Genomic DNA, 15,147 nt, shown 5'->3' with positions numbered 1-15,147 from the left:
ACCAAGTAATATTTAACAAGCTATGTAACAATTTTAAAATGTCTTGTGTTCTAAATTAATCACGATTCACGAACTCTGGTGCGGTCCGGGTGGTGTAGACTAACTCGGGAACCGGGGTGAGCCGCTCGTGCGGAGCGGGATAGCCCACGCTAGCATCAGTGCAAATTATAAATTTATTTAATTTAAAAAACTAACGGTCCAAAACCAGGCTGTTTCCTGCTTAAAGCCCGTTTCCCCTCGCTCTTTTCTTCTCTTCTGAGAGAGAGAGGAAGAGCACTCATGAACCCCTCCCAAAACCATCTCGCTTCCCCACCAATCGCAGTATAAGTAGAAGACCAACCCTCTTCTTTCCCACATGGAGTCCAAACGGTAGCTTGCTAGTCATCCGATTTCGTCAGCTCCTACTCTAACAAGGAAGGGAAAGAAAGAGAGAAAAAGAAGAATAACCAACAAGAGCACTTTGAGCTAGAAGAGAGAGTACGCAAAGCCAAGGAGTAAGATGGGGTCGGCCTTGAACGGGAACGAGGACAAGGTGGTGGAGACGGTGATGGTGGGAAGGTATATAGAGATGGAGCAGGAGGGGGAGTCCAAGACCATCAAGTCAAGGCTCTCCAGCCTCCTATGGCATGGCGGCTCCGCCTATGACGCTTGGTTCAGTTGTGCTTCCAACCAGGTTCGTTACTTGTTTCCCTTCCGTTCTTCTCATTTCTCACCCCAATACGGGCTTAAGACTTTGTATGGTTTGGTTCTCAGGTGGCACAGGTGCTACTTACGCTGCCATATTCCTTTTCACAGCTGGGGATGATGAGTGGTATCCTTTTCCAACTGTTTTATGGTCTCATGGGGAGCTGGACGGCTTACCTCATCAGTATTCTCTATGTAGAGTATAGGACTCGGAAGGAGAGGGAGAAGGTGGACTTCAGGAACCATGTCATTCAGGTATTACTCTCTCCACTTTTCTTTGTTTGATGTTAGCTATCGTCTATGGCCATTTCCTTACCTGGCATTTTGTTTGTGTTGTTATGTTTCTTGGTTTTGTTTTTTATGAAAAAAGTGGTTCGAGGTGTTAGATGGGCTTCTAGGGAAGCACTGGAGGAATGTGGGATTGGCCTTCAACTGCACTTTTCTTCTATTTGGATCCGTCATTCAGCTCATTGCTTGTGCTAGGTATTTGCTGCTCCTGTTCATTCTTCTCTTTTTTTTTTTTTTTTTTTTTACTTTATTAATTTTGTTCTCTTCAAGATTATTATGAGGAAGGCTAAAGAGTCGAGGGCTGATCTATTGTTGTGTCCATGTCTCCTTGGTGGCAGTAACATATACTACATCAATGACAAGCTGGACAAGAGGACATGGACCTATATATTCGGGGCTTGCTGTGCCACCACAGTGTTCATCCCATCTTTCCACAACTATAGGATATGGTCCTTCCTTGGTCTCCTTATGACAACCTACACTGCTTGGTATCTCACTGTTGCTTCCCTCCTTCATGGCCAGGTATGTGGTCTTCTCAAGACTCACAAGATGGTCAAGCCCATTTCTCTATTGTTGTTTTTCTTCAGCTTTGTCCCTTGAAACGTGGGATGTTGGGTGGTGAATTGACGGCAGGTGGAGGGAGTGAAGCATTCGGGACCGACTAAGCTGGTTCTCTACTTTACGGGCGCCACAAACATTCTCTACACATTTGGTGGCCACGCTGTTACAGTGTAAGCCGACAACTACTCCTACATCCAAACAACAAAAATAAATAAACCCACTTGCCCATGTGACGTGATCTGCCCGCTTCTTCTTATCTTTCTTTTGTCTCTGATTTTTTTTTTTTTTAATTTCTTGTGATGCATGCATCATCTGGACCTGTCTGCTTTTTGACCAGATAGTGGGACCACTATACCCCTCCAACCTAATCACAGCACTCTGACTCTTATCTTGTCTTTATTTACGGGAGGAAAATCGTTAATACGGCATCAAATATAGATATAACCTTAGCCATGACGGAAAGGCTTCCTGAAGTTTTCTTACGTGCACCTGTTGTACTCTTTTTAATTATCTTATTTCAAAATAAAGAAAAGACAGCTGCATGCAACATTCGTTCTCTTCTGCTCTCTTCTTTTCTTTCTCATTCATTAATCACATACACAGTGCTCCTACCGCTTCCAGGCTAGAAATGACTCTCTCTCTCTCTCTCTCTGGGAAACCTGACAATATTATTAGTATGCTGCGGTATGCGAGTTCCCACTGTCACATCCGTGGTTAATTTTGACAGTCAAACAAGCTTTCCTTTACCACCTCTAAGGCACGAGGCAGTAGCATCTACTGGTGGAACCTGCATGCTAGACTAGGACAGATGCATATAGACCAATCGACCTCCTGCACCACCCCTTTTTTTTTTTGGTTTATACAAGTAATTAAAGACATAGTTTAAATGCTAATAACACTAGCTAAATAGCTAACGAGCACTAATAAGAGAAAAAAATATATCATCATCAGGGAGATCATGCATGCGATGTGGAAGCCTCAAAAGTTCAAGGCCATCTACTTGCTAGCAACGTTGTACGTGCTGACGCTGACGTTGCCATCGGCGGCGAGCGTCTACTGGGCGTTCGGCGACCTACTACTCGACCACTCGAATGCCTTTGCTCTGCTACCGCGGACGGCGTGGAGAGACGCGGCGGTGGTGCTGATGCTGATCCACCAGTTCATCACGTTCGGGTTCGCGTGTACGCCGCTCTACTTCGTGTGGGAGAAGCTGGTGGGGCTCCACGACTGCCGGAGTTTGTGCAAGCGGGCGGCGGCGCGGCTCCCCGTCGTGGTTCCAATCTGGTTCCTGGCCATCATCTTTCCCTTCTTCGGCCCCATCAACTCTGCCGTCGGCTCCCTCCTCGTCAGCTTCACCGTCTACATCATCCCCTCCCTTGCCCACATGCTCACCTTCCGCACCGCCGCAGCCCGGGAGGTAATTTTTCCCCTCAAACAAAAATTATTCAACTTTTTCTTTTTGTTCGTTTAATTTGGTTTGTGTTTAGCTTCTTAAGAAACTTTATTATTGCAAAGAAACCCTTGGGAGAGAGGTAGTGATATTCTTAATTAGCCCCTCTGAAAGGTTACTTTTTGCGTGTAAAAGCCTGATAGCAATCTTGCTAATAATTAATATCTACTTTATTATGCTTACTTGCATGTCAGACAAGAATTCTGCAACCCCTTGATACACAAAGCCTAACAGACAAACAAATGGGGCCTGCACATAATAGATCTTATTACACTAAATATAATTAATATAAAGATTTGTCTACCTTATTTCATGTACCTTATTATTTTTGGAGGAAGGCAAGTTGTACCTAAACCTAATGCTAGTTTGTAGTTTTGTACGAGTTAATCTTTCGTTTTGTACGCAGATATATATTTTACAAAACGCGAACTCCTATAGTTATATTTTATACCATAAGGACCTTCCTGCCTTGCTAGAGTCTGAAAATCTAAAATCACTTCTCACCAGATTTATACTTGCATTTTTGTAATTATTGGTACTAGATTGGTTGATGCAGTAGAATATGAATATTAGTGCCAGAATTAGCTAATAATAATTGTGTTAACCTCAGTAAGAAAGGCATAAGTAATAGATACTTAGGAGCATATCGCAAAACCGAACTCAGAGCATGAAACAAAAGCAATACCATCATCAGACATGATCGTAAGCAAGTTTCCCAAATCCTAGGAGTTTATAAGTAGGTTGCATTAGTCGATGACTATAGACGTTAACACGTCTTTTGTGGTGCTTTGCAGAGCGCAGTGGAGCCGCCACCGAGGTTTGTCGGGAGGTGGATTGGAATGTACACGATCAACGCATTTGTGGTGGGTTGGGTGCTGGTGGTGGGATTCGGGTTCGGTGGTTGGGCTAGCATGACCAACTTCGTCCGCCAGATCGACACTTTTGGCCTCTTCACCAAGTGCTACCAGTGCCCCCCACCACCTGGTCTTCCCCTTCCTACCAACGCTACAGATCCTTCCACTGCTCCATTCCCCACTAATGTTCATAACTACACCATTCCAACCATTTCTAACATGTCTCCCTCTCCCTCTCCGTCGCCATCTTATATTGTCCACCACCATCGCCGCCACCACCATCATGGACTATGAGCTACGCCGGGTACACCCCAATTGCTGTGAGAAGCTGTGCTATGAGCTACAAAGCCTTTCAGATGTGAAACCAAAGAATGATCAAGGAACCTGGATTTCATTATCATTGTCCCATTTGAACCAATAGGCTTGGTAGTGGAAAAGAGGAAGGCAGGATGTAGGCTGGTAGTCAATTTGTTTTTCGGTACGAGAGAAGAGGGGGGGAGAGAGGGAGAGTAATGAGGTGTTACTAAAGCAGCAGCTGGCTTTTTTTGTCATTCTACTTTGCTGCCAATGTTCTAGTTCTTTTTTTTGTGTGTGTGTGAATTGAGAAATGGAAGTTGTATGGGATCATTATATGATGTGACAGGAGTAGTTGGCTCTAACTTTATCTTCTCCTCATGCTCCTTTTTCCATTTGAAGCTGCATGATTGCCTTACTTTGTTGCTAGCTACTTAACAGGAGAGCCCTGCCATTTCTTGGTTCTCGTAAGCCTTACTCCCCTTCAATACCCAGTAGATCAGTTAAGACAGTGAGACACCCTGGTTTTTTGGGAAAAGAATCACAAGGATACTGGAAATAACAGTGTTGCAGATTTAAATACTTCACATGCGCCAAAAGATGGTGGTTGGTTTGGACTGTCTAAAACCTGCCCGTCACGGGTATTCACCAGACCCAAATCTTGTAAGCATACATCCATGACGAGGCTGTAGTGATAAATTAAACTTTGTAACATCCAAGTGTTCATGTTTAGATCAGTATTATCCAGGAACGGATTCAAGGTGATTCATGTAGGAGAAGAAACATAGAAATAGGTGTAAAGAGTGTGAACAGGTGACACGTTTTGTCTCACCAAGCTCCTATTCCAATGGAATTCTAAGTCCTAACTAGACCCCATCTACTCCGTGTCATGATCTCATAAGCCAATCTCGATCATATTTCGCTAATACCTTGTCACATTTGATATTTATGTAGTAACTCCTCCTTAATCCTCTATGAACTAGAGAATATTGGACTAATGGGTCAAAAATAACAACCTGGTGGGAAAGTTGTCTCCTCTAAAGATGCAAGAGAAAAGGACAAAGAAGTTGTCCTTTGCTATGGCAGTTTTGTTAAGAGTAGCAGAAGGAATCCCTGGGCGATGGCACATGACATGGCCATTACTTTGGACTCGATAAAGTCATTGCTTCTTTCAAGGATTGGCACATATCATACACTAGAAGTATTAATAAAAAGAAGTGATACTTTTCAGCCTTCTTTTTCTTAGGGTTCTTTCACTTTTAGAGTGACAGGTAGGGCACGGATACTCTATTTGATGCATCTCTCTCTCTCTCTCTCTCGCTACAAATGTGTCAACAGAGAAGCTAAACATAATAAGACCATGACCATCAGGTTGATCATCACTAATTTTGTTACTTTTTTTATCTCACTATTTGTAAATTATCAAATAAGCATGGCGAAAATTATCCAATTTCTTCCCATCTAATTGACAAAATCATGATTCCTATCAAAGGCTACATGCATCTTACCTGATATGACAAACATAATAACCTGTTGAACCCAGGAAAGCACCAAACATCACCAAAGGACTACCAGAGATTAATCCAGTTTGCTACAAGCAAATAGGTTATTTTTACGAGTACATGTTGCAGCAAAAAAGCACTCAAATACAGTTTATACTAGATTTAAAGTAGATGCTAGTGATAATAACATAAAACCTTTTTTTCTTTTTTTTGACACTACTGATCTATTCAAAGAATTGAGCAAAATGATTTACGAACATAATATTTATCATAACAACCTCTCACAAAACATCCACATATAAGGATTTTTCGAAGACTTTTATTTGGGGAACCAGGCCAGTTGATTTTGCAGTTATATATTACAAAATGTCTTTATATTGCTGCACTTTTTTAACCAACAACTAGGTATTGGTTCGGTCGGAAGCCTAACATGCACACTGTTACAAGCCCTTAACTAAGTTCTCTGAGATACAGTAATAGCTTAAAGATTAACCAAAATTGGTTTGGTAATTGGTAGCCACAATCTAATGTTGTCACTAACTGGAGTTGGGACAATGCTCACCCCAAACAATCTTCAACACCTTAATGTCATGTTTTCTCCATTTCTCTCCACCATAAATCCTAGTTGTCCCAATCAGCAGGAAAAAGGATTCCTTTTTTATTCATTTAGCCAAGATAGACACATGTCCAGCTATATCATGCCCTAGAATCCCCTGATGTTTCTAACAGTAACAATAACTATAAACCACAAGAGGACAGACAACAACTTAAGGCTAAGAACTGCATATAACTAAAGGCATGAAAACGAAGTCTTGGGCTGACTCACTAACAGGAGGAAACAGCAAGAAAGCCTCTCTACTGTTCTTTTCTCCTAAATTTTACTTTTTAGTTTGATACTGTTTATCTGTTTTTGTCGGTGGGAGACAGAGTAAATGCCAAAAGCAACAATACAACAACTGCTGCAAAAACTTTAATGTTTGTTAGCACACTGTTTGCAATTTTGAACGACATAGAAACAGTCAAACAGATGAAGGCGATCATTGACCCCACCATTGACAAAACTATGGAGATCCATCTAATTTTCCAAGTCCACAAATAGTCGATGTGTGTAATTAAAATTTAAGAATAATTTGTTTTGGAAAAATTTCTATATTGTTGTACTATAAATTCAGGATCATATCTCATGTTCATCAAGATTGAGAACTTTTGGGGTCTTTGAAAGAGCTATTTTGTCCATCCAAACTAAAAGTAAAACTTTGTTGGAAAAGAAGATGAATGGCAAATGTTGATTTTGTGTTTGTCTGAGGGAAGTGTCCACAAAGAGCGAACTAGTGCTTCATTTTTTGAGAAAAGAAGATTAGAATAACCCATGAACATTTTATGAAGATCATGAAGTGTTAGAGGAAAAACACCACAGGGTCAGAAATCAGAGAGGAGGAACAAAAGAAAATTAATGCATTTGAGACCGATAATAGCGCACACCGAAGCAAATTTAATGAGCATGAGACTCAAATTAGGGCAAGGAAATTATCAGTTGTCAAATATGGAGATATAATAACAAAAGAGTAATGGCAAGAAAAACACTAAGGCTGAGCTTAGTACAAGGGATAATTTTAGGAGAGTTATCCAGTTTACTGTGGATGGAATAGTCTATTCTGGGGAATAAATTACTTTTTGGTTGGAGGGTTAAGTGGATGAATAAATGACTCCTTCAGTTTCCGTATTTCTTTGGTTTTTATTATATGAATAGAATTGCTCTCCCTATTTTGGTGTGTTTAAAAAGTAGACACGGCAAAAATTGTATTTAAAGATAGTGTTTAGATATCTAAATTTTATTTCTGAAATAGGAATATGAATTCTTGAAGAATAGCTATTCATCTTTGTTATTTCAGATTTCTATTTGGTTGAAAATCTGGTATATTCCACCTTTATTTCAATGCAATTAATACAATGTTATTCCAATTGATGTTCAATATGATCTAAAATTATCAACTCCATGATCCACCATGGAATTGGTATTCTAGAATTAGAGAAGATTAACCGGAATTGCTAAACCAGGATGGTCCACCATCATTTTTTCATCTGTTTGGAGGAATAAGGTGGAACAAGCCTTTATTCCACCCAAAATAACCCAACCAAACACTACCAAAAGGAATATCTACCCCTACTCTATGGAATAATTCCATTCTATTCCACTATTTTGATAAAAGTCGATCATTTAAAAATGCAAAAATCTGACGGGGAAACAGAACTAGTTCAACACAACTCTAGCAGGTCTCGGGTGATAAAAATATCAAGAGAGCACCTTTCAAGAACGTCAACCTTTTCTAGATCAAAATATTGAACAACAAACATCAAATACTACCTCTCAATCTCCTCATCATAGATCAAAATACAATTCAACATGCAATACAAAGATCTTAATGAAATGCTAACAAAGCTTCCATCTTTTATATCAAAAAAGGGGAAAAACATGCATCACAAAGTACGACAAAGTCAGATTTAGAATAGCTCAAAAAATCTAGTAGCACAATATATTATCATCATCTCCAACCTAAGTTCATCCTGATCTTTTAGGAAATTCATTTCCACAAGTCTTCCCTAGCAAGAAGAGCTTTCCCAAAAAAGCTTGTAGGACAAAGCACTAAACTCTAATCGAAGTAACAAATTCCGATCCCGCACAACTTTGTTACGGGCCTCTCCAGAAACTTATTTTAATATAATAAATAAGGGACTCCATCTCCTCATAAGAAGAGAGAACCGATCCTCAAAAATGTAAACTTACGTTCTTGTTATCATGCCATGACTTCATCAATCTTCGAATAATAAGTAACTTCTTACAGTGGAGAATGGGAAAATAGAAAATATATGAGAAGAATTCTGACCACCCTGCCCTCAAACAAGTCAACTGTGTACTTGGATTAGAAGCTTTGGATCACTTAAAAATGTTTGAACTCCATGAGAATCAAAAGCACCACCTTGAATAAATTAATTATCAACTTATCCCTGGGACAACCAAAATCTTATAATGAAGCTACTAGTCCAGGAGTCACATCAAGGAAACAAGAAACCATATGATGCCACGACCATGCTAGGAACGAGCACCTAAACGGTGCATGCAGATTTGCTTCACAATTCCAAGCGATTCATCAAGTTGCTGTAAACAAATGGGCATGCTCTATGACAGCAGCTCCTTGTGAGGTAATGGTGTCATTCTGAAGATTTGACACGCTGTTCAGAAGAAATATATGAAAATTTCATGAGTCTCGTACAATAATATCATCACTATTTGCTGATCATGCCCCGACCAATCAGCCAGCCTATGTATCGATGACATGATGTCACCAGTCTATAGGCCATTGTAAGAAATAAGAAGGAAAAAGAGAAAAAAAAAAAGAGGTTTCTAGGTAGGTGCTACTACAACTTATAACCATGAAGCTCTACAAATCCTAATACTAGCTGAGTGCTTCAGAACAATTATAGACCCACCATGGGAAGCAACAAATTAATGCAAAGCTGCTTTGGTCAACAGGAAGCACCGGTCGCAGCTACGACAGCAGTTGACAAACCACATGGTCAGGCAGCTCAAACTAAACCACCATGTGAGAGTCCAGGAGCAACCTTCTACTCTTGGAAACCTGAGGAACAACGCAGTGAACCTGAGAAGAGGAAAAATGCTACCCGGGACCAGTCCAGCCAGATAAGCCAACAGCAAAAGAATCAAGAACGACTTAATTTTGGATCTCTCTTTCGGTTAAATTTTCCAGTTCAACATGAAGTGAAACAAAAAGGAAACTGTTTAACTATTTCCATCAAGAGTTGGGGTCCTCATTAGCTCACTGAAACCACCATTGAAGTTTTAATAATCAGAGGAAAAGATGTATGAAAGATCTAGGCAACATGAAGAGCTGAAAGCCCCAAGAACAGTTAACATCATACTACAACTTGCTCCTTGGGTAGTACAAACAGAAAAACGCTCCAGAACACAGACTAAACGATTTGAGCTTATCAATCAAAGCAGTGAATATGCTCATGGTGCAAACAGCACAGCGCTCCATTGCCCCGTGTTAGGAGGGTATTGGTGCTTCAAATTACAGACCCTCCCGTGCCATATGGCATCTGAGTATTAGCCTGCTTGTGGTACCAGGTTTGAGGCCCTTTGAAGGAACTGTTCTCCGACAAACTGAAAAAGATTTTGATGGCTACCCTGCTCAGTTCTTACACCAAAATGATTAGAATTGGCACACTAAAGACGGGCAGGGTCTCACCAGATGGTCAGCATAAAGAAGAGAGGAGGATGACATCAGGTGGAGAGCCAAATGCGGTCCAAATAATGTTATGGCATGAGGTACTGTTACATCAAAAAGGCAGGAGGTACTGGAGTTCACTCAAGAGTCTGTCCCAGAACCAAAGAGAGCTTGCCGCTAGTCCCCATACCACTTTTACAAGGCACGCGAGGCTAAAGAAAAGGCATGGTAACCTTTCTTTTAATTTGTCTATGAGCACATGATATCTTTCTTTACAGTGTCATCCTGTTTCTACATGGAAAAAGCTAATCAACCTCTCTCTCTCTCTCTCTTTCAGTTTCTCCACCATGGACTCTTTTAGACGCGGATTTCCTGCAAAGTTGTGGAGCACAGCCACCTCTATTATGAGACACGATCCACTTTCTCAGTAAAAGAAGTAGCTCTTTTACCCACTGTGCAATGCTCATCCAAACAAATTCCTGGTTTCCTTGTGTGAAACCGGAGGAAATCAACGCTTTTAAGTAGTGGACAGGGACTGTTCACCAAAAAAAAGAAAAAAAGTTGACGGGGACTCAGGGACAACTTTTCCTTCCTTTAGATTGGAGGTGGCGAGGTTTTTAAGGGCCGGTATCTCGGCCATCTCAGCTTGTGCCCGATACCAAGACGGACCGATCCGCCGTGGCCCCTTCACCTCATGGGCGTCTCGCGGTCAATTCTCCGCTTCTGGTGCCGTTGTCTTCTCCCCACCTATCTCTGTCTTTCCTTCTCACATCACGCCACACGTGCCGGCACCGTCGGCCTTCCACCTCCTCAAGCTTGCTTCTCCTACTTCATTGCAGTCATGGATATCACCTCGGAAAAATATCGGCCGATATCCGGATATAACAGTGACAGATGTATCCGGACATTATAGTGTACATCAACCGAGAAAACTGAGGTTGTTATTTATATTAGATTTATATCGTATCACATGCACGTTCCCTAAACCGAGATCTTAGCCGAAATTTCAGCCAAGATGAAGACCATGGGATGAAACCAAACACCAACATTAAACAACATATCAAAATCATGTAAATCATGTAACTATCCTCTTCACCTTCTTCCTCTCCTTTCCAAGTTCCTTTACTAAATCGATATGGTCTTTAGCCATCGATTTGACTCAGACTAAAAAAATCATAATGTCTGATGTAGATACACGTAAAGCCTCAGGATAATTGTGATATTAAGGGTGTGAGTATTAGTTAAAGCAAATAGTTTTCTTTTTTTTTAAGAGAAGTTTATAATGAGATGAAGTAATAACCTATCCTAGCTAGAGGTTTACACAAAACTAGGACCAAGATGAGCATAGACTTATTTCACATTAACTCTCAAATAGCAAAACTAGACTTGGCATCATCAATAATAGACAGTTGCCGTAATAATATCAATCAAACCAATTGTAAAGACCATGATCAAAAGGACAAGAAACACAAAGCACTGAAGAAAAGAATTTAATAATTATTTTCTTTTTGTTGTTTTGCTGTGATACAATTGAAAATCTTGTTTAACCAAATCAAAAGAAGAGTCATGAATCAAAAACAAAAATTAGATTGAGCTTTCAGACAGCACGCCAAAAGTCCAACCAACCATCGATCTAAAGACCTGAACCAAAATACTTTGTTCAGCTAAAAGCCCGTAACCACAAGTTTAAAGTCCTAAAGAAAATGTTCTTCGCCATAAACAAATGTAAAATACAATAATCAAGCACTTTATCGATACAAAGAAAAATAAAGCTTAGCCAAGAGATCCCTGAAGTAGGTGTATTATCACAACTAGCATCCATGCATTAAGCAATCAATATAACAGAAACAATAATGGAGCATGTATAATTATCGGAAGTATTGCTCGTGGTACATGAAATTATGCATAAGAATGATGACCAGAGGCAGAAAAACAAACATGGAGAAATAAAATAAAAATTAACAAGGACTATTTTATCTTCTGGAATCAAAAAAGTTAACATATCTCTAGCCAAGGTTGACATACACCGAATCAAAACGTCAAATAGATGAATTGGAAGCCCCGACACACCAAACAAAGGGAAAAACAGATGCATTGGAAACCAGAAAGCAACATATCCTATATCATAATTGAAAACCAAAAACTAAATAAAGGAATACGTCTTTTACAAGCCAACGGGTTTCGATACACGAGGTGAAGTTATAGCGTCACCTCCCCCACCCAACCGCACCTCCCGAAAGAGAAAAAAAAACCAAGAATTTTTTTTTTAGAAAAAAGCTAGTTTTAACGAAACATTATCGATGCAATAAGCAAATCATTTCGTTTCAGTTTCATGCAAGTTGAGAAAAAGGATAAACAATGAGAAATAAGGGAATCCTTTAGAAAAAATCAAGTAATACCAGAAGGAAACGTAGACGATCTAAATCAGGTGCCGCACATAACATTTTCAATGCCCTTCCCTTTTCGATATCACTAACTTTGACAAGCATTAAAGATTCAGTTTCATGTTTCAATCATAATTTCCAACATGCAATCCCTCTAGTCGACCAACCACAAGCATAGCTATCAAGCCAACTACCATCAACTAAACAAAAAAGCATCATATATTGCAGCATGGACAACTGGGACATTCCTTGTATTCATTTCACTAATTAAATCCCCCAGCATAACATAAGCCAAGGCAATTTAAGAAACCATTGAAGCATGTCAGACAGTTCCAGACACCACAAATAGATTGTTTTCAGCTCTAGTCTCAAGCACCCATGAGCCATTAAACCATAATAAGAAATAGGAGAGTTCATCAAGAAGAAAACACAGTACGAGAAAAGAGCCCTGTAACTCCAAAACTGAAGAAAGACCACTTCGGAGCAATCCACGCACCAAAGAATTTCTTCAGCAAAAACGTACACGAACACCTTCATGCCAACATGGTCTAATCCATCACACCCGAACTCCATTTCTACTTTTAAAAACTCACTGATACGAAGGTAGGATAAAAATAAATACCCATCTTGATCGGAGATAACATAGTAAAGCGTAGCACGCACCCCAAGCATGATCTAATAAACAAACTATAGCAGAAATAATATGCATACAGGATGGTATAGCATGAAGAATTAACAACGCTAAACTGAAACAAAAGCCTTCATTCCACCAACAGCGACAGTATATATTGAAAAGCATCAAATTAACTCTGTATTAAGGAAGCATATGATCAACCAACCATCTTCTGTAAGATGTCCGCTTCCCTCACAGACATCATTAACAATCACCCCAGAACACACAATCCATTAAAAAGTTTAAGATATCCCAAAGAAAAAGATAGAATCCAGATGCAATATGACAGATCCCAGCAGTCACAATCCAAAACAGCAAATACTTTTGTGAGGGTAGGTATAAAGAGAGGAGAAATAAGGGTCAAAGAACCATCCTCACTTCGGGCACTGCCTTGCGAAATGCCCAGCTTCGCCACAGTTGTAGCAGGACCCTCCGCCGCCGCCGCCGCCGCCGTACCTCCCGCTGATTCCGCCACCGCCAACGCTCTGGTAGCAGTCCCTTGCGAGGTGCCCAGACTCGCCGCAGTTGTAACAGGGACCTCCTCCGCCGGCGTAGCCCCTCATCCCTCCACTCCTACCTCCATACCTGCCGCCATAACCTCCTCCGCCGCGGCCCCCGCCGCCTCGGCCCCCGCCTCCACCGTACCCGTCCCTGCGGCCGCCTCCACTGCCGCCACCCAGGACGGATCCTCCATCAGGACCAGTCACATCCACCGCCTTGATACGGCCGTCGTCGCCCTCGGCGACGGTGAACTCGACTTGCTCGCCCTCGGTCAGGGTCCGGTAGCCCTCGGCTTTGATCGACGTCTGATGCACAAAAAGATCCTCCCCGCCCTCATCTGGAGTGATGAATCCGAACCCCTTGGTTCCGTTGAACCACTTCACCGTCCCCTTCATCCGCTCGCTCCCCTGCGCCATCTCCCCACCCACAAAACCCTAACCCTAAGAGAGAGAACAAAGAAGGAAACCAAGCGACGATACTTTCTCTCTCTAGGCTGGGCGTCGCGCGTCTGTCGTATTATATAGACCGAGTGGGGCCCAGTGAATCGTTCCGCACGCCACGTCAGCTCCCTCGCCTCGGTGACCATTAAATTCTCCCATATCGGACGGCTGGGACGTGTCCTCATTGAAATGGAGAGCGTGGGATGGGATCGTCTAGGGCTCCTTATGTTGTCGCCTCGGAGACCGTGCAAGGCGGACCGTGTTAATGGCAGGCAAACCTCCCTCAGTTAACCAATTAATTAACTGATTAATTCGCTCTTGTCATTATCTAATAGATCCAACGGCCAGGATCAGCAGGAGGTGATACATTAATTCATTGATTAATTAATCAAATCAGTTAATTGGGTCATAAGTATTTCATTCCATTTTTGTACGTTCTCATAATGGAATGGATAAGATGGAAAGAGGGAGGACCGGTCAAAGGGTCAACGAGAGCAGTCAGAAAGCATGTCGGAGATGGGACAAGTCAGTTGGGGCTGTCGCTTCCAAGAAGCAAGCTTCGTTATGATGATGCACGGAGAGCAGGTGGGTGGTGGGCTGGAAGCCTCTGGCCCCCACCGTCCCCGCCTTGGAGCTTGCTTTTGGGGCTTCTGGGTATTTTGGGGAGGCAAAGGCTTAATTGCCTCGATATATTACCGTTTTTATTTACGGTACAGATATATATTGCTGTTTAATGTTTAATAATAATAATAATAATTGTAACTTATATCGGCCGTAATAATATTAGAACGGATGTCATCGGGTCTCTTTTATAATATTTTATTTTTCATGACACAAAAATCATAATGATTGTTATAATAACGTATTTAATGCAATAAAAAATGACAGTGAGTGTTATAATGAAGTAATCAATGCGAAATAATAACTATTAATTGCAATTAAAGTATTTTTAAATGCATAATTTTTTTTGAAATTTTAAATTTCATATATAAATTTTTTTAATTATGATTTGGTGAGAAAAATCAAAATAGCCATCCTTAGTGGTCTTCCTATAATTTTATCCTGGACTTAGATATTAAAAAATCTTAAAAAATATTAAAATTTAAAAATAATTATGTTTGATATATAATAAATGTAAAACTATAAATGGGTCAAGTCAACTTATAACTCGTCTATTAGTCTTGACTCGATCTATTTATAAACAACTATAGATCTAGGGTCAAAAATTATTTTATTTAAAAAATTATGTTAGATCTCAATTTTATAATT

The 15,147-nt window shown here is 40.7% G+C and overlaps 2 protein-coding genes across 2 annotated transcripts; one reads left to right on the top strand and one right to left on the bottom strand.

The window, feature by feature from the left end:
- The first annotated feature begins 245 nt into the window (after positions 1-245).
- Positions 246-4,485, top strand: LOC105044079 (auxin transporter-like protein 2). Its single transcript, XM_010921876.3, has 7 exons — positions 246-673; positions 754-939; positions 1,055-1,167; positions 1,311-1,494; positions 1,606-1,703; positions 2,485-2,950; positions 3,778-4,485. Exons 1-7 carry the CDS (start codon positions 500-502, stop codon positions 4,129-4,131), a joined length of 1,575 nt encoding a protein of 524 aa, XP_010920178.3. The 5' UTR covers positions 246-499; the 3' UTR covers positions 4,132-4,485.
- Positions 4,486-13,028: 8,543 nt separating this feature from the next.
- On the bottom strand, positions 13,029-13,936 carry LOC105044078 (cold shock domain-containing protein 4). The gene has a single exon (XM_010921875.3). It carries the CDS (start codon positions 13,852-13,854, stop codon positions 13,312-13,314), a length of 543 nt encoding a protein of 180 aa, XP_010920177.1. The 5' UTR covers positions 13,855-13,936; the 3' UTR covers positions 13,029-13,311.
- Positions 13,937-15,147: the final 1,211 nt, after the last annotated feature.

This window comes from Elaeis guineensis, chromosome 4 (assembly GCF_000442705.2).
Source record: "Elaeis guineensis isolate ETL-2024a chromosome 4, EG11, whole genome shotgun sequence".
Taxonomy (NCBI): Eukaryota; Viridiplantae; Streptophyta; class Magnoliopsida; order Arecales; family Arecaceae; genus Elaeis; species Elaeis guineensis.
Note: the sequence above shows the minus strand (reverse complement) of the source record. Positions and strands in the feature narration are given on the sequence as shown.